This window comes from Dipteris shenzhenensis, chromosome 21 (genome assembly GCF_047967505.1).
Source record: "Dipteris shenzhenensis isolate YYH24624 ecotype China chromosome 21, Dip_SZ_1.0, whole genome shotgun sequence".
Lineage (NCBI taxonomy): Eukaryota > Viridiplantae > Streptophyta > Polypodiopsida > Gleicheniales > Dipteridaceae > Dipteris > Dipteris shenzhenensis.
Window position 1 is genome coordinate 38,779,005 of NC_141616.1, and position 19,270 is coordinate 38,798,274.

General features: G+C 43.7%; 1 protein-coding gene across 3 annotated transcripts in view; it reads right to left on the minus strand.

The window, feature by feature from the left end:
• Positions 1-2,714: 2,714 nt before the first annotated feature.
• Positions 2,715-19,270, minus strand: part of LOC147888832 (holliday junction resolvase) — a 72,181-nt gene continuing 55,625 nt past the window's right edge. For 2 of the 3 annotated variants that reach the window (XM_087392537.1, XM_087392536.1), the window contains 2 exons: positions 4,312-5,909; positions 2,715-4,220 (listed from right to left, as the gene is read on the minus strand). In XM_087392537.1, coding sequence (XP_087248663.1) covers positions 3,296-4,220; positions 4,312-5,909 — 2,523 coding nt within the window. In that variant the 3' untranslated portion in view covers positions 2,715-3,295. The remainder of the gene's footprint in view (positions 4,221-4,311; positions 5,910-19,270) is intronic. The other variant, XM_087392538.1, reaches the window with a different exon arrangement.

Below are 19,270 nucleotides of genomic sequence, written 5' to 3' on the forward strand. Positions count from 1 at the left end.
CATATGGGAATAGCCCAAAGCTAACCTTTTGAGTGACCTAGACATCCATATAATCTAGTGTATTGTCGCCCCGACCCCAAAGGATCCAAGCACTTTTGGCTCCAAACTCCTTCCAGGCTTATTGATTCTCGAGCGAGCTAAAACATGAATTCATTGATATTGAACAATGCACTCCAAGGGATAGCCAAAACCACGGCACCAAAAAACATGCAAGACCGACCAAGAATATCATTCCCTCTCCTTCTCCCTCCCCCTTACTCCTCTCTCCCTTCCCTTCTATATAGGTGCTCGAGGTTGTAGAAAGTTTCTTAAAAAGGAAGCTTCAAGAAATCGACTTATTGATCTTTCCATATCTTAGGTTAATCCCATCCCCCTACTCGCTCTTCAAAATTAAAATCGATTAACTAGTGTGTCGCGCTAAGCTATTTGTGAAATTTTGACTGGTTGCTCTCCTCTCCTCCCTGTCGCCTACCTCACTGCCCAACGCCACCTCTCCCTACCCTGCTCTCTTCCTCCTTCCTCCACCCTCCCTCAACTCTCCCCCCCCCCCCCCCCCTTCCTCTTATATACTTGCGAAGGATAGCAGTAGCTAAGAACGTTCCAAATTTCGAGCCTTCTTGAATTCGTCGCCTCTAGGAAACTCCTCGAATGCATATTAATACTAACACCATTACGTTATCATGAAAGACTGGGGTGTGTGTAACAAATGTAAACTGTAAGATCAAAATTTTTGACTGAAAATTTCCAAACTACCCAAAATCATTGCCCAGATTTACAAAACGATGTGGCACGCTTCCCACACCTTTGGTGATCGTGAAAGGGAGGGTCCACCTTTCCCCCTCTTGCAGGCGGGAAAGGTCTTTCCCGACGTCTTAATTGTCAGTCGAATTTTTCAAAATCGTGAAAGTATGTCCCCCTATACATTGAAAAATGAAAAATTCCCATTAATTAGTTGTTGGAACGAGAATAGGGGTGAAAAGAAAGAGGGAAAGGACATGATTAAACTAGGGGATAAAGAAGGGAGGGAGGAGTTTCAATTAAGAGGGACCAATCAAGAAGGGAACATTAAAGAAAAAGGCACATGCTAAAGGGGGAGGGGGAATGGCGACCATTTGAAGGGGCCTTTAAAGAAGGCACTACTAAAGGGGAAGGGGGAAGAGAGGCCATTTATAATAATTTAGTTAGCACTAGATATACTCTTGCACTCTATAGCTTAGTGGTAGGGCTCACATGTGGGAAAGACAACATTGTGGGTTCCAATCCTATCCTCTTAAAGAATGTGCACTCTTCTTAGACATAGCTTTAAATAAATTAATTAACCCAAATAAATCAATTAATCCATGGACAAACATATGTTAATTAACCTCTATGGTTTAAAACAAATAGGAACATAATAAAATTGAGCGGGTATGTCCCCCCACACATTGATAAATGTATATATGTTTATACATTTATCAATGTGTATATATACCTATGTCCCCCGAGCGAACCATAAATCATCGCATAGCCTTTCGTTGCGCCCATCGTTGTTCGGCATCTACTTGTACAGAAAACGTAGACTCCCCACTATAAGACAAGCTTTGTTTGATAGTATCAAACTACAACAACCGTTCTCTCGCACGCCACACTTTCCGATTGTTGTAGTTTGATACTGTCAAACAAAGCTTGTCTCGGTCTCTCTCCGTGCTACGTCATCCGCCACACTTCTTCCTAGCCCCCCTTCTAGCTTCCTAGACACAATCTCCGCATAAGATCTCCACGGTTTCTCTTCTCCTGCCTCTTCTACACTTACCCCCTATACTGCTTCTCCTCATATGGCACGTATTCTTAGGCAAGGTCCCGCAACCTCTCCTCCAACAAGACAAATCTTTGAACAATCATTGTTCATTGAGCCTCCCTCAAGACCCTCACCAAAAAGATCTCCTCTTAGATCTTTCTTACATTGAAAACCTAGACACCTCGTGCATGCCAACCCTCACAGGCACTTAGTGGTTACCAAGCCTCGAAGAAATATAGACTGGAGGCACTTAGTGGTTACCAACCCTCACAGGCACTTAGTGGTTACCAAGCCTAGAAGAAGATAGACTAGAGGAGGAAAAACAATAAGTAACCTTCTTCCAATCAAGTATAGACATGGATTCATGAGAAGCCAAGAATCCCTTCAAACATTGTAATGTCTTCTTTGTAAGGATCTTATTTCAAATATGCCTTATGTATACATCATAGTCATATCTATATAGAATTATGGCACAATGACTTTGGTCGAAACAAGGGTAGGATTTAGCGTCTAACTGTGCCTACTTTGCATGCCAACCCATCACAACTTATATCCAACACCACCTTTCGTAGGTGCCACATTTATGTGTACCTCAATACTACATGTACACTACTATAGTGACACTGTGGACCAGAATACACATGGTTATTTTAAAAGCTGTCTTGGACCATAGAATAACAAAAATTAGTGATGATGAGCATATTCTAGATATGGTACAATGACTTTTGGACACATGATTGCCACACATGCTGAGTGTTTACACGGGTCTATCCTTGAAGATAAGATATAGTATTCTATTGGACACATGATTGCCACACATGCTGAGTATTTTACGAGGGTCTATCCTTGACGATAGGATGTAGTAATCTGCCCCAAGAAATCAGCTCTTTTACACTTCAGGTTTGCATTTGGTTGTGATGACTACAGGGAAGTTGCTCACAACAAAAGCTTAGTTGCCTTAGGTATGATGTGAGCTTCTCATGTGATGCAAGTATGTTCCCGTACTCAACAAAAATCAAATTTCAATTAGTTGTGGAGAAGAGGGGGAAAATAAAGAGAGCCAGAGCATAATTAAACTATAGGGGAGACATGTAACATAGGAGGGGGAGCCATTTTCAACCTGTCCTTGCTGCATTTGTGGGTTATACACCCAACACAATTGCTTTGTTGCCCCTGGTCTAATCTCAAAATGCTGCAGATAGTGTTAGAGATCCTTTAAATTATAGGCTCAGTATGTGCAGATAGCAGTTAAATCCCTCAAACCTATGGCTTCATGGGGTCTGTATGTTTTACAACACATCCTATCTGTCCCAGTCTAGAATCTCCGTGCAAGCCACAATCCTCACTCAATTTGTCTATCTCCACTTAAAAGGCGTAGGATATTCTAACTTGAGCCCTCTCCCAGGAAGCATTCAGGACAATGTCATTTTCACTAGTAAAGCAGGTTTAAATCAAGGGCTTTCCAACGCTCATTTGTCATGATACATCCAATAATGATCAGTCCTACATGCTGCATACTCAGACTGTAAGAATTGCATCCACTTGAGCAATCATGTCTGCAAGTAATGAAAGCTGATCGCCCATTTGGTGTTGCTGTTCTAAATTGTGACCTGACTCTCTAAGCCACGAGGGTAATTTTTCTTTCAGTAAAGACAGTCCCTCCTGCAACATTTTCATGGCTTGGTCGATTTCCAAAGGTAACTGACTATCTGCAAGATCTGCGTGCACATCTGCATCAACATCCATGTGGCCTTGCTCCATTAGTTCTTGAGGTTCTGAGTCATCCAGTTTGGTCTGTGTATGGAACAATAAATGCACAGCCTTCTGTTGCAACTCACCTTCCTGCTCCAATACTTTCAACTCCTCATTATTGATCATCAAGGCAGGATGAGCTGCCTCTTTCTCCAAAAAACAGCGAAGGTGAGTCATAAAGGAGTCTTCATCTGTTTGTATTCCTGTTCTAGCATCATATGCGAGTGTTGCATCAGGTGGCACAAAACGCCACAATTCCTTGCAAGATGTGCGTGCTGCAAAGTAGCCGAAAGAAGTGAGAGCCAAGTGCGCAAGTGCCCAATGCCGCTCTCTCAAAACTAGGTGATAGAGTTCCCACAATGCATGAATGACTGGATTTGTTTCAATTTCTGCTATCGAGATTTCACTCAATCCTGCCAAAGTTTCCGCAAGAACAGGCTTGACTTCCTTCAAATCATCATCAGAAAGTTCACTCTTAAATAAATCATGTAATGCAATCACGACACTCTTAATCTCGTTTGGCTGCATCTTCCGCCAAAGCTGAGAAATGATTTTCAGGGACTGACTCAAGCTGCTCGCATAGTAAGCTCTCTGGGTTCTGCTTGGTTGAGTTGGAAATGCTCTCAAGAGCATAATAGTAGTTTCTATCAGCCCTGCTGTATCTTCCTCTTGAACACCTTGTTCACAGGTCCTGCATTCCAGAAGAGTACATAAGAGAATTAGAGTTCCAATTCTGGAAGATCAACCACAATGCATATTTGACAGAGGCATAAGAATCCTACTCTTGAATTAGGAGTTCCAAGAAGCAGCACAACACTTCCTCCTGAACAAGTAGCAACTTTGGAATATGCTCTGTTACATCTTTGAAAGTCTCCGTAACTTGGTTCCTGAATTCAAAGAGAGCATGCTTCACGAATGAAGTGAGAGATGTTCTAATATCCTCGGACAAGGTGTGCGTTGGGAAATGTTCCTTGAACAGTGCAGCTGCAACCGCTGCTGTTGCTTGTGAAACAAAGGGATCCTTGCTAAAAGCGAGCTGGTACACCTGGATGGCTGAGGCATCTGGAGCAGCTTTCATAACTAAGCAGCTTAGCCTGGCAATTGTTCTTATGGGCCATTCTAAAGCAGTAGCGTTGGGAGAATTTGTCATATCACTCAAAATTGAGAAAAGGCTGCAAACATGGTTTTGAACTAGCTCAACATCACTATGACGTGCAATGAAACACCAAAGTTCCAGTATTAGCTCACGACAAAGCACATGAGGATGGACTGTATTTCTGAAAAGGAATTCCTCAACTTCAACCCAGGCCTCCGTTGCAGCAATGGAAAGAGTGAAGACCTGTAATGCCATCAGAACTGTTATATATAGACATTGCCAAATTGCTTTACATGAAGACTCCAGTTGATAAGTCGCAAAGACTTGCACTTGAAACATTTCTACGTAAATGGTAGCATCCGACATCATCTCAAATAAGAAGTCAAGCCTCTTAGCCAACTCAGACCCAATATCCTTTCCACAATCACGAGATGATTGCAAAAGCTCCAGAAATATGGCAAGTCTGCCAAGCTTTACAACCTCTTTTTGCCCAGAAAATATTGCATCCATTACCCCCCTACCTCCAGAAGGCCTGCATGCATCCTCATCCGTTGAAGAGCATTCAATGCCATTGTCATTTTCGATCAAATGTTCCAGAAATTGCAACTTGACATCCAGCTCCAACTCTGATGAGCTTAACAGAGTACGAAGGAGGAGGAACAAACTTGGTTCTAAAGTCTCAACAATAGCCTCAGCTGCAACTTTCAGCAAAGCATGCTTACTCAAGGCAAATCTGAGAGCCGTAACCTTCAATGCACATGTTGCTATGTCTTTGAAGGCATTGACTGCCTGATGTGGATAGTTGGAAGCAATGCGTATTGCATTTATTAGGAAGAATTTTCCTGGGATACAAAGCCTCTTCATGTCAACAGCCTTGGTTAAACCGTCTCTTTCATCAAGTAAAGATTCCCAGCTGTCAGCTGCATTTCTCATAGACTCAATGGTGCAGCCAATTGTCACACTAATGATATTTGAAATGTCTATCGTGTTTGTGATTACCTCCCTTCCAGAGTTGATTTGCAGTAGTGCAGTGACTCCTTTCCATGCTATGTTCAAGATTCCAACCCAATTTCTCCCATTTGCAGCTGCAAATTTCCCCAGGCCCATGAATATAGTGACACCATAACCTACAACCCGGGCATAGTCGGAAGGAGTGCTTTCTATGTGCTGTAACAACTTCTCTTCATGGGCAGAAATAAATTTTACACGAAATTTTAAAAGAACCTTTAGAGCCATGCTCAAAAGTTCCTGAGCAGCCCTCTGAAAATCATGTAGCTGAAATATCTGCATTAAACTTCAAAAGGAAAAGATCAGCGGACAAGAAACACAGAATGAAAGAGAAGCTTATTCTAGATGTTTTTTATGAGAACAAACCAAAGTAGTGACCAAGATTAAGGCAATACACAAATTAAAATTGCTTCATGTAAACAATACTTGCATAACTTCATAAAAAAGAATGGCCTTAAAACCTTTACCATGAGACATTAAGAGAACAATATCAAAACGAATGGTTGCATTAGAGGGAACCTTTCTAGTTGATTATGTCAGCTAACGTGCCATTATTAGTATCATCACCATAGTAGCTGTTGCTGGTGTTGTCTTGCTACCTCTTCAAAAGAGGATATAGAAAGGAAGCCTAGCAAGAGATGGAAGGCAAGGTCTCTTTTCACAAGGGGGCCCACAATTTACCAGCTGCGGAGCTGGAGCTTGGTTGCACAGGCTGAAGGAGCTCCTTCAAGTGTGAGACCCCACCTCTACAAAGGATGAAACAATTGTCAGTGACTTGCTCAAAGCATGCCGATAAGTAGAGAGATACTATCACGGGGTTCATATAACAGCCTCACACCTTACGCTGGGCCAGGCACAGTTAGGACCCACAAGCACTCCATTCTCTTGGCAACATGTTTTCTCAAGACTGCGTACATTGACACATTGTATTGTGGATGCATAGAGAATAAGGGTCACATATATGTCAAATTCTTCTCTAACAAGGGTGCTTTTGATGCATGTTCTACAAAAGCTGACTCTCCTTTTCTTGGGTCCATAATACTTGCAAAAGATTAGTTAAGGCTAGTGACCTAAGCAAAAGAGAGCGCTTTATAGACAGATTTACTCCCCAAGTGTGTGCATCTTCTAGATATGCCTATAAGAGAAACCCAGAAGACTATTTGTGGAAGAGAAGTTCTAGTGATATTCAAACTTTTTCCAAAACATGTCATGTATGCATGTAAATTTTTTATATGGTAGTCCAAGGAGAATCAATTTGCTAAAGACACAATGTTAGCTCAGCTAGTGGCGGTTAGGATGTGGGTATTTGTTTTAGGAGGACTAAAAGGAAACCCTATAAGGGGATTATAAAAGTATATCCCCACTCGTGTGCTGGTAGAGCCTGATGTAGCAACTACTCCTTCAACCACAACCATACTATTAAGGCAGCAAATAAAGAGAGGATGTGGGCAAAGGTCTGAAAAAGCTAGGTAATGGAAAGGATCCTGACACACAAGAGCTGGTGGTAGAAATGCTAACATCGGGAGAAGAGAAGACAAAGAAAATGCTTACAAGACTCATGAATATGGCTCTAGAGGAAGGATTTCTCTCAGAATGGCAACTTAGCAAAATTGTACCATTGAGGATAGTGTAAATTGCACTATCTAGATGGGTTCATAGGGTCAAACCCTAATCCTAACACTAAGGGGTTCTCATGTATATATTCATGTTTATGTTCAATATAATATAGTGTACAGCTAGCTATATCGTGTGCACTCCTCTCTCTCTCTCTCTCTCTCTCTCTCTCTCTCTCTCTCTCTCTCTCTTCCCCCCCCCACTTTATCATGGTATCAGAGCATTGACTCAATCGGCCACATTGTATCACACATGGATCCAATTATCACCACCACCTCAGATCAACAGATCATTCCTTAGCATGAGGGTGTTTATGCATCAGTGCAATCTTGCCCCAATGCAGTGGACATCATCAGGTTCAGCCATAGCGCAACCTAGGGAACCTCAATGTATCACCGCAATGTAAATATCTTAAGTCAAAGTACAGTTGACCATTTATCTTATCATAATTAAAGAGTTTTTATATGTGTTAATTATGGTCAAAGAGTTCTTTTAATGGTCAAAGAATTGACTACGATCAAAGATACTTGACTCTGGTCAAGTAAACCTGAGGGCATTGACTTTGGTCAACCAGAGAATAAATATATATTTTTATATTTGTTATGTGTGCACATGTGTTCAGTGGGGACGCCCACTGTGGCTAGAATTAGTCCACAATGTATTATTTGCATGCAAAGCGCTAACAATTAATGGATACCATGGTGGTGCGCTTTAATTAATTGTTGCAGGTACTAGGAAGAGTTATTTTCCTAAGCGCAATGGAGCCTAACAAGAGTCTAGGAGGCGGTTCGCGTGACCAAGTGCTTCCAAGACTCCAAAGTTGCCCTTATGGCATGTAATTAGGAAAGTAATGTAGAATTTGACAAGTGGCTTGTTGCCAAGAAAGAGAGCCTAAGAGCTCATAAAATTTCATTCACGTTTTGGATTTTGTATGAAGGGAGAGAGGGAGAGAAAATGAGTGTGTCTTTGCTGTCTTTTACGAGGAGGATTTCATTGGTATCAGAGCCAAGGTTCATGGCCTCCCTAGGCTATGACGATCTAGCAAAAAGGCAACAAGCGATGGGCGGAATCTGAAGCGTATGCACGAGGAGAGGCTTCAAAAGACCTTGGCTGGCCGTCGCGAGTTTTTTTTTGGCTGCCCACGAAGGGCTACTTTTCCTACTGACGCACTACAGGCAGAGAGCCGCTTGGACATCGTACGACCTGCGTGTACTCCCTAGGAGACCTTGGTTGATGATGAGCTCCTATGCGGTTGAATTATTGGGTGCTAGCGCGGCCTCTGAAGGCTTAGTTGAAGATGCAATAGGAGCTGTGGGATCCGTATGTAGCTGCAGTACGCTCTTCCCTTGACCATAGAGTTTGGGCTTGGTTGGCGTTGTGACTGGCGACACCTTCACGGGGATGTATGGCAAAGGAAATGACGGAACAGACAATTGCTTGACGCCCTAGGTGGAGGGCTAGCAAGAATAAAAGACACCTACATGCATGACAATTACTCCCTCCCACACAGGTGTATCCTTGATGGAAAGTGTTGATTCTTCACGCGGGCACAAGGCGTTGCTGAAGGAGAAGGGCGCCGGCGCGACACACGACGTCGACCAACCAGAAGGTCTAGAACCTTAGGCTTGATGATGTGGCAGTACACGTGGCAACCAGCTCAAATGCTAACGTGACAAGACATGTGACAGGTGACGTGGCTAGGCATCCACACATGCGGGATGATGTGGCAATATGGCACATGCAGGTGGCTGACGTGGCCTTGACCTGGCCACCTGACACATGGCAATGACGTGTCATATGCTGATGTGGCAAAAAGACACATGGCATATAGCTAGAGCTTGCTGATGTGGCAGACAATTGCAGGCCTGAGTGGATGCTGATGTGGCACACATGTGACCTAGTGCTGGCCTAACACCTAACCCTGGTACAGTTAATCTTAGTTGGTTGACCCATGGTTAGTGAAACCCTGGTTAAGTTAACTATAGCTAGTTAACTCTGGTTAGTTGAACCAGTACCCAGTCAGTTCAACCTTGGCCCAATTAATCTGGCCTAACCAGACCAGTCTGGTCATTGTAACCAGACTGTGACCAATCCAGTTAGTCCAATTGCAAACTAACCAAACCAGAACCAGTCTTTCACCTATCTGAGAGAGTATTTACTGTCAGAAAAATCAGAAATCAGAGATTTGCACAAGTAAAGGAATGCATGCCTTTGTGCTCAGGAAACGAGGAATCAGATGCATACTCAGTGCTTTTTACAGCAGCCAGAAAAAGGGGCAATATAGTTGTTGATGCCTTGGCAACTTTGTGGGTATATGCCTTGAGTTGACAGCCCAGTACTGGCATAGATTGTGAATGCAAGACACCTCTTGTTGAGGTAATTTTTCTCTTTGAAAAGCAAAGGTTGCGTGCATCAGTTGCATACACAGTGTGTGAGAAACTTGCAGATCTCAGACAAGGTGTAAGAAAATGGCCCAATCACCTATCCAGTGGGATTCACAAGATAGGGATGCACATCCAAGACAGAGAAGTGTGCAGCAAAATCAGCAAGAATTTGAGCAGATGGTACGCACTCATATGCAAGAGATGGAAAATCTCAGAAGAAATCCAAGAGCTCAGCATTTGTTTCAAGTAGAAAATATGCCTAATGCAACTTATGATGTGCCAATGCCAGAGGCACACTCTCGTGTACAGCCAAAGAGAGAGAGATCTCATAGGAGACGGTCTCATAGCAGGAAGAGATCGAGGCATCATCACCGATATCCCAATCCTTCACCGTCTACCTCGAGCTCAACTTCTATATCTTCTTCTTTATCAGATAAACCATCCAAGAAAAGAAGGAAACACAAGAAGTCTAGGAAGAGTAAATCTTCCAGAGAGACCAAGGAATTCAAAGAGGGAGGTAAATCTGTCCAGTTTATGACCTATAATGGACAATATGGTCATACAGACAAAGCATTGCAGTTCATCAGGCAGTTTGATGTTGCATTAGGTACAGAAAAGTTTTCAGAATCCTCCAAGTTAAGAATGGTCAATTTGCACTTGACAACGACAGCTAGTGCATGGTGGAGTGCACACACCACAGATGGGTCAGCCCCAAAGAGGTGGAAGGACTTCAAGAAAGCCTTCTACCAGCAGTTTATGCCTAAACAGTTTAGAGATCATGTTCTTCAAGATTGGGACAGTTTGCATATGGATGCAGGAGATTCAGTGGATGTGTACAACCAAAACTTTTGGGATGCTTATTTGCAAGTTGCACCTTTCAAAAAGATCTTCAAAGGAACCCAAATGAGAAAGTACAGAGCAGGTCTCGATCCAAGAATTCAGGCAGTAGTGAATGCTTTGGGAGCAAAGAACATTCAAGATCTTATGCATTCAGCTTCAGTAGCTAGTCTTGTGCCGTTACAAGATCCATCCACAGTACTATCCTTGCATGCAGGACGTGCTGAAAGAAAGAAAACTATGATTTTTCAAAATCAAAAAAGAAAGAGTATCCCAAGGTTGAAAAGAAAGGGTTTCAGCCTCAGAAGCCGAGGGGTACTCAGTTTTCAAAGTCATATAAAGGCAAATCCCCATTCACTCCTGAACAGATAGCTGAATTTCGCAGAGATGGGAAATGCTTTAGATGTGGGAAGAGGGACATATAGCTGCCCAGTGCCCTGAGAAGCCTTCGGGTCTAAGGAGCAGAAAAAGCCACAAGTACCACCGAGGCCAATGGTGGGAGCAGTCCCAGATGTTTTGGAGAGTACCTCAGACCCAAAGGAAAAAGAGCTTTTGCTATCATGGGGAAAGATAAGAGATCAGCAAGCATTAATCCTATTTGATCGAGGGTCTACAGACAATTTCATATATGAAGATTTATCCCTGAGATTAGGGATAAAAACTGAAGAGCTAGGCAGAGCTCTTGATGCTGATCAAATGTTCCAGGGGAATCCAGTGCAAGTTACTCCTTTGATTGGAAAGCTTCGTGTCCATGTGCAGAGCTATGTAGATCAGGAGGACTTCTTAATCTCTCCTCTCAAGCAGCATGATGTTGTACTTGGTACACCGTGGTTCCATCGAAAGGAAGTAACGATAGAATACCCTGAGAGGGTGCTGAGTTTTATCCATAGGGGGAAAAACCGACGTTTAGTTGCCAGGGATAAAGGGGAGACTATCCCCATTGTATCTGATGTTACATGTGGTAAAGCAATAAAGTCTGCAATTTCCGCGTACATGGTTTTTGTAAATGAAAAAGAGAATGATATGCATGCTGAAATGAATGATTCAGACAAAGATAAATTTCAGTTTCTTGTAAACTTTAAAGATTGCTTTTCCGATGCTTTGCCAGGGGAGTTACCCCCAGAGAGACCAAAGGATCATCAGATAGAGTTAATGCCTGGTAGTGAGCCACCAAATAGACCACCTTATAGAGTCAGTGCGACTCAGAGAGAGGAAATTATGGCTCAGGTGCAGGACTTGCTGTCCAAAGGGTTAATTCAGCCCAGCTCGTCTCCTTTTTGCTCACCAGTACTTCTAGTACAGAAGAAAGATGGTTCTTTTTTAATGTGCATTGAATAAGATGACCATCAAAAATAGATTTCCGATACCACGCATAGATGATGTGCTTGACCAGCTCAAAGGAGCAACAGTTTTCAACAGGATAGACTTGAAGAGTGGCTATCATCAAGTCAGGATACAACCACAAGATGTGCATAAGACAGCTTTTCGCACTACATTCGATTGTATGAATACTTAGTGATGCCTTTTGGGTTGACAAATGCTCCAGCCACATTCAATAGAATGATGGATCGCATCTTCTGAAAGTACAGGCATTTCACGGGTACTTTCTTTAATGATATCCTAGTTTTTTCAAAGACAAAAGAAGAGCACAGAGAACATCTTGCTTTGGTATTTCAAGAACTTCGAAATCATCAGCTTTTTGCCAATAGCAAGAAAAGTGAATTCTTTTTGGAAGAGATCCATTATCTGGGACATATAATATCCGAGAATGGGATACAGATGGATCCTGCAAAGATCTGAGCCATCCAAGAATGGCTTGAGTTAAAAACTGTGCATGAAGTCCGTAGTTTTTTAGGACTTTGCTCCTACTATAGAAGATTCATCAGGCATTTTGCTGATATCGCAGCTCCATTACATGACCTTACTAAGAAAAATGCAGCCTTCACATGGGGAATATCACAAAAGAAAGCATTCAATACACTCAAGGAGAAGTTAAGTACAAAGCCTATTCTTGTAGTACCGGATCTTTATCAACCTTTTGACGTTGATTGCGATGCCTGTGGAGAGTGTGTTGGGGCTGCATTACATCAGAATGAACATGTAGTAGCATACGAGAGCCGAAGATTGCATGATGCTGAAAGATATCTAGGAATCTATGAAAAAGAATTGTTGGCTGTAGTTCATGCTGTGAACACATGGAAGCACTATCTTTTTGGTGCAGATTTTACTGTTAAAACAGATCACCAAAGTCTGAGATATTTTATAACTCATACAAAACTTTCTGAGAAGCATATGAAATGGACAAATATGTTGTCAATGTATCCTTTTCAGATTGTCCATACCCCAGGAATTCAGAACAGAGTGGCAGATGCCTTGTCCCGAAGACCCCAAGTCAACAATGTGACTATTGCTTATCATCAGGACCTGGAAGGCATGAGGGAGCAATATGCTAATGATGCAGATTTTGGCGAGATTTTACAACAAATGCAAGAGGGGCAGTCCACCAATCACTATTCCCTAAAAGATGGGTATCTAATGAAAGATGACTGCCTATGCATCACCCAAGAGATGAGGAAAAAGATTTTGGAGGAATGCCATGCACCTCCCTATGCTGGACATAGAGGAATTACAGCAACAACTCTAGCACAAGAGAGGTATTTCTTTTGAGGGATGCGGAAAGATATACATCAGTTTGTTACTGAATGCCTTACGTGTCAGAAAGTGAAGTATGATTGAAGGCACCTGGCCTACTTATGCCTCTTCCCGTGCCTCAGGCACCATGGGAAAGTATTACAATGGACTTCATTTTTGATTTGCCAAGATCGAAGTCAGGGAATGATGGGATTTGGACTATCATTGATAGATTCAACAAGCAAGCTCATTTCATTCCGGTTCGCAAAACCATAAAGGCAGATCATATGGCTAAGCTTTTCATGGCACAGATCTTTAAGCACCATGGTATGCCTAAGTCATGACCAGTCTATTCTGGAGAGCTTTATTTGATAATATGGGGACGAATTTAAACTTTTCTTCTTTCCATCCCCAGACAGATGGTCAAAGTGAAGTAGCAAATTCTACAGCATTGGATATGCTGAAATGCTACGTGGGTGACCAAGGTTCAGACTGGGAAAAGTACCTACCATTGGTAGAGTTTGCTTACAATAATACAGTACACAGCTCTACAGGGAAAGCCCCCCTTGAGGTCATCTATGGAAAGGTGATTTTGCCACCTATCCTGAGGACCAAGGACAAAATATTTGCAACTGATCAGTTTGTGAGAGACCTCCAGACAGCTTACAGCCAAGTCCGGACAGAAATCGAAAGGTCTCAAGAGAAACATAAAAGAGCTGCAGATAAGCATAGGAGACAGTTAGATCTCAAGGAAGGGGATTGGGTACTTTTAAAGTTCGAGAAAGCTAGGCTCCGTAAGTTCAAAGGCAAACAGAAAGTGTATGCAAAGTTATCTTCCAGATATTATGGCCCTTTCAGGGTTACAGAAAGAATAAATGAGGTTGCATACAGATTAGCATTGCCACAGCATTGGAGGATTCACAATGCATTCCATGTGAGTCTTTTAAAAAAATTCCAGGGACCAGAGCCTACAGAGCCAATATCAAAGGATCCACCAGAAGTGGATGAGTTGGAAGAAGTCCTTCAGCCAGAACAGATTGTGTACCATACTGTACGCAAAGGCCCTCAAGGCAAGGAGTTTTACAGGTATCTTGTACAATTCAAGAATTATACGGCATTAGATGCCAAGTGGATGGATGAAAAGCTTCCTTGAAAAGCTTCTGGATGTTTACAAGGAAGCTTTTCAATTGAGGTCAACTGAATAGAAGCCGAGGGGATGTCACCACAATGTAAATATCATAAGTCAAAGTACAGTTGACCATTTATCTTATCATAATTAAAGAGTTTTTATATGTGTTAATTATGGTCAAAGAATTGACTACGGTCAAAGATACTTGACTCTGGTCAAGTAAACCTAACTTCGATCGGAAAGACTTTGTTCATTACCAAGAGGGTTAACTACGGTTAACTAGAGAACCACAGAGCTGACCGGTCAGAGAGTGTTGACTTCGGTCAACGAGACCTGGCATGCGCCAAGAGGGTTAACTACGGTTAACCGAAATGTGCCAACTTCGGTTGGAGAGTCGTGCCAACTTCGGTTGGAGAGACTTGACTATAATTAAGGCGCCTCGACCCTTGGTCAAAGCCCCTTAATTATGATCAAGGGCGTTGACTTCGATCAACCAGAGAATAAATATATATTTTTATATTTGTTATGTGTGCACGCGTGTTCAATGGGGACGCCCACCGTGACTAGAATTAGTCCACAATGTGTTATTTGCATGCAAAGTGCTAACAATTAATGGGTACCATGGTGGTGCGCTTCAATTAATTGTTGCAGGTACTAGAAAGAGTTATTTTCCTAAGCGCAATGGAGCCTAACAAGAGTCTAGGAGACGGTTCGCGTGACCAAGTGCTTCGAAGACTCCAGAGTTGCCCTTAGTGGCATGTAATTAGGAAAGTAATGTAGAATTTGACAAGTGGCTTGTTGCCAAGAAAGAGAGCCTACGAGCTCATGTAATTTCATTCACGTTTTGGATTTTGTATGAACAACTTCCACGCTGAACTCTTGTACTCAGTTTTCTCTCAAGTAATAAAAACCTTCGGGGGGGTCCAACCCGACGATTGTCCTAGGCCCTAGTGTATCTGTTGAGAGAGGGAGAGAAAATGAGAGTCTTTGCTGTCTTTAACGAGAAGGATTTCAGTTTCAACATACACTTATGGCTGTAGTATATAGTCCTTACTTGATGCAGATTAGTGATTGGATCCAAGACTACAAATCCGTCCCAACATCAGCGTTTGGCACCGCATATGCCTCAAGGATATCTTATGACTTTTCAGTGATATTTCAAGCTTCTACGCCTTTATACTGTCAGCTCCACCTTGAGTCTTTGACTGATGCTACATCCCATGTCGACGGATGTTTAGTCATGCACATATCAAACGACCTTCAGCTCATGACAGTTGGGCATACAGGTTTGACAAGTTGCCGTACCTTGTCAGTTTTACGTGCCTCTTCATCAACAGAGCAATGTATCATACTTGCACCTTCGGCCTCAAATTTTCAGCCCGTTGGATCACTCTGTCCATACCGACTATGTGGTCTTCTACGACGCCGCATTATATGATAGAGATTATTCTATTGCAGCATATGTCCGCCATTGATGTCACTTCTTTTGGGTTGGTGACACTCTTGTATGTCATAACCTACCGGATCACATCTCCATAGCTACATCAACTAGCTTCACATCCGGATACCTCTTCTAGAGACCAACTGCAAGGTCCATGGCGACTTATGACATGTTCAGCACGCAACCATACATGCAATCATGTACGCAGTCATCTTTCAATTGACCAGTCTTTGATCCAAATGGACTTTACTTTCTGCATATTTCCTTCCTCTTCCCTTTGGCTTATCTTTTGGGCTTTATTCCAAAAGGCGAAGGATGACCCACAACTTAAGAGGGAAAAATGCACATCATGTACAAGAAGTAAATTATACTCATTGTACACGCTTCCGTTACGTAGTCACTCTGTAGTACATACTACTCTGATTCCTTTTTCAGCTTTCTCATTGTACATGCACCCTCTACTTACCTAGTGCAATTTAAGAGGGGGTGTTGAAGATAGTGTAAATTGCACTATCTAGATAGGGTTCATAGGGTCAAACCCTAACCCTAAGAAATTCTCATGTATATATTCATGTTTATGTTCAATACAATTTAGTATACAGGTAGCTATATCGTGTGCACTCCTCTCTCTCACTCCCCACTTTATCATTCACAAGGGAGGCACAACAAGATGGCAAAGAAGAGACAAGGAGCTACAGCTCCTCTCCATCCCCCCCTTCAGCCACCTTCAGACCCCTAGCCTCCCTCAGCCCCCTCTCTCCCTTCTTAGCCCCCCCGCCTCCCCTCTCAATCCTCTGCCTCCCCATCAACCCCCCACCTCCCTTTCAGCCCCCCCGCCTCCCCTCTCTACCCCCGCCTCCTCTAAGCCTCTCCGGCCCTTCTCCCTACCTCCTCGCCTTTGCTCCTTGCCCCTCAGCCCCCCTCTCAACCACCTCGCCTCCCCTCCCTACCCCTCACCCGCCCTTTCAGCCCTCCCCCCTGCCTTTCTACCCCCTCGCCTCCTCTCAACCTCCCCGCTCCCCTCCCTACCTCTCCCCCCCCTCTTAACCCCCCCACCTCTTCTCAGCCCTCCCCACACCCACCCTCTCAGCCCTCCCCCGCTTCCTCTCTCTCCCTTTCAGCCTCTCTCCTTCCCTCTCTCTACCTTTCAACATCCCTCTAGTTTCTCTTTTTCCCATCAGATGGACAGAGCCATTTACTTTCAGTTTGCATCGGACTCTCACCCTCGTTTGACGAGTGGCACATTCAATCAATCCCCATCCACTCCACCGACCGCAAGAACATGCACTTTTTCAAAAGATGAGTTGCTGCTGCAGCTTCAAAAAGATGTGGAATGGGATTCTTCCACCACCCTCTTTGCTCACATCTATGGATCCCACCCTCCTAGACTTCAAGCCAAAGTTTGGATGCTAGCAGCTCTACTCATCCCACGCCTTAATGATGTTTGTTTTTGGGACTGGTTTCTTCCAATTGGTCTTTGATTCTCCATCAGTTGCGAGCACATTCTCAAAGCCAGCCCATTGCACTTGGGTTCTAGTAAGATCTTTTTGGGGCCTTTCGCGCTAGGTTTTGGCCCAGTAGAAGAGGATAGCCAGGTCTTTTCACTTTTCACGAGGTTCCGTGGCCTTCCTCAGGTTTATTATCGCCAATCAGCTCCTCACCTCGATCAGAGCTACCTTCGAAGTGGTCATAGAGATCCCCCCTCTCTAATTTACCATGTTCAACAGTAGAGCCGGTCAAATTGCATGGGGTTCCTAGAGTTCGGGTTGTCCTTGATGACCCTCACTTATCCGATGACCATATCATGCTCTAACACCCTGATGTTCTTTTTTTCGGCAGAGAGTCAAGATTGCGAGCAGACAGGGCCAATGTAGGATTAGTTACCACCCAGCTCAAGTCTATGAAGCAGGAATTCACAACAACCGTCAATAGCAAGATCAACAAGTATAAGGTAAAAGAGCAAGAGACCAGGGCTGCAAATAATTGGATCATACGCATAGGCTGCCTGCAAAAGGAAGGAAAATGGGTTGTTTATCGAGATGGTATAGCACTAATCAGAGACTTCAAAGCTAGACCCGAAGATTCTCACTCTATAAAATGATGTAATGAAGGCCACTTCATGATAGGACTAGAATTTAGTAGTGTGCTAAATAATTTGAGCTGAGTCACCCTATGCACTCCTCCACTCTGTTTCACACTCAGAGATGTAATGGTTACTCTTTTTTGGATGTGTACTTTGTCTCATAGGCCCATGAGGCGTTTCGAAGATGTTAATACCTCTCTCTCTCTCTCTCTCTCTCTCTCTCTCTCTCTCTCTCTCTCTCTCTCTCTCTCTCTCATCGTGCCTCCCACCCACCTCCCACCTTCCTGCTCCTAGCGCATCCAACACTGCTGCTCACCCGCCTCCCTTCTTGCTGCTCCATCGTGCCACCCTGCTACTCATCCTGCCTCCCACCCTACTGGTCACCTCACATCCACCTTGCTTCTCCATCCCGCCATAGCTACACGTCTTTCTTGCTGCACATTTCAACTCTTCCTGCCCCCCACAACTCACATAGGCTCCTAGCCAGTCACGACCACTCGCCAGACCTGCTGGGTGCTCCAAAGGGGGTCGTAACTTGTATTTTCTGCTCCAGGAGACTGCTGCAACCTGCGCCATCAGCCTTAGTCCTCACAGCCAGCTTGTACCAAGCATTGGAGGCCAAGAATATGCCGCAAACCAATGCTCCAGCCACTTGAGACAGCTCCGCTCCGAAGATTGTGCCATTTAACCTCTAGGGACTATTTCAGATTGTGCCATTTCCAGCTTGTTGACAGCCTTCAGTAACCAGTCTGCCCGAGTTCTACATCCACAAACACTTGTGGATTGCTCCAGCTCAAGGACTTGTCAAGATCCAGTGCAAGACTCAGCAGGGAGAAGTGTGGCTGTTCCAGGCCCGCAGGAGTCCTATTCAGTCCACAAGGTGATAAAGTCATCCTTAAACAATCGAAGGCAAAAAGGGCTGTACGCCCTTCCCCCCTCTATAAATTTAAACAAGGGAAATATTTTCTCTCAAGCATATGAAGAGGAAATGGAAAAATGAGGAGAAAGAGAAAATCAAGGAGGAGAAGCAACAAAAACAACTCACGATCGAGGATGTGAACAAGCACAACAACTGTAGTGGCCTACAGGTGGATAGCACTGCCACACAGATGGCAACCAACAAGAGGCAGAGCAGGACCGTCTCATCCATACCCTAATCAAGGAGGTATCATAGCTCTATAAGGAGGTGGCAGCCGCAATGATAGCCCCAAACAGTGGGCCAGTAGTTGATGCATTTCAGTCAACCATTGCAGAGACCTCCAAGTGGATGGATGTCACAAAATGGGAGCCCTTGAAGATCACCATTTCAGCCACCATTTTGGAGCAGCAAGAAAGGCTTTCAATGTCAGAATATGTGGCATTTATCGCAAAACTACTACACTCATGGATGACACGATCAGCTTCTTGACTTCCACCCTAGGAGTTCAAGAGCACAAGATCGAGGAAGTCTGGCCCATAGGACGGGACCCCAATCAAGAGCAGCCTCTCATCATTCACTTCAGAGGCACCCAAGCCCTG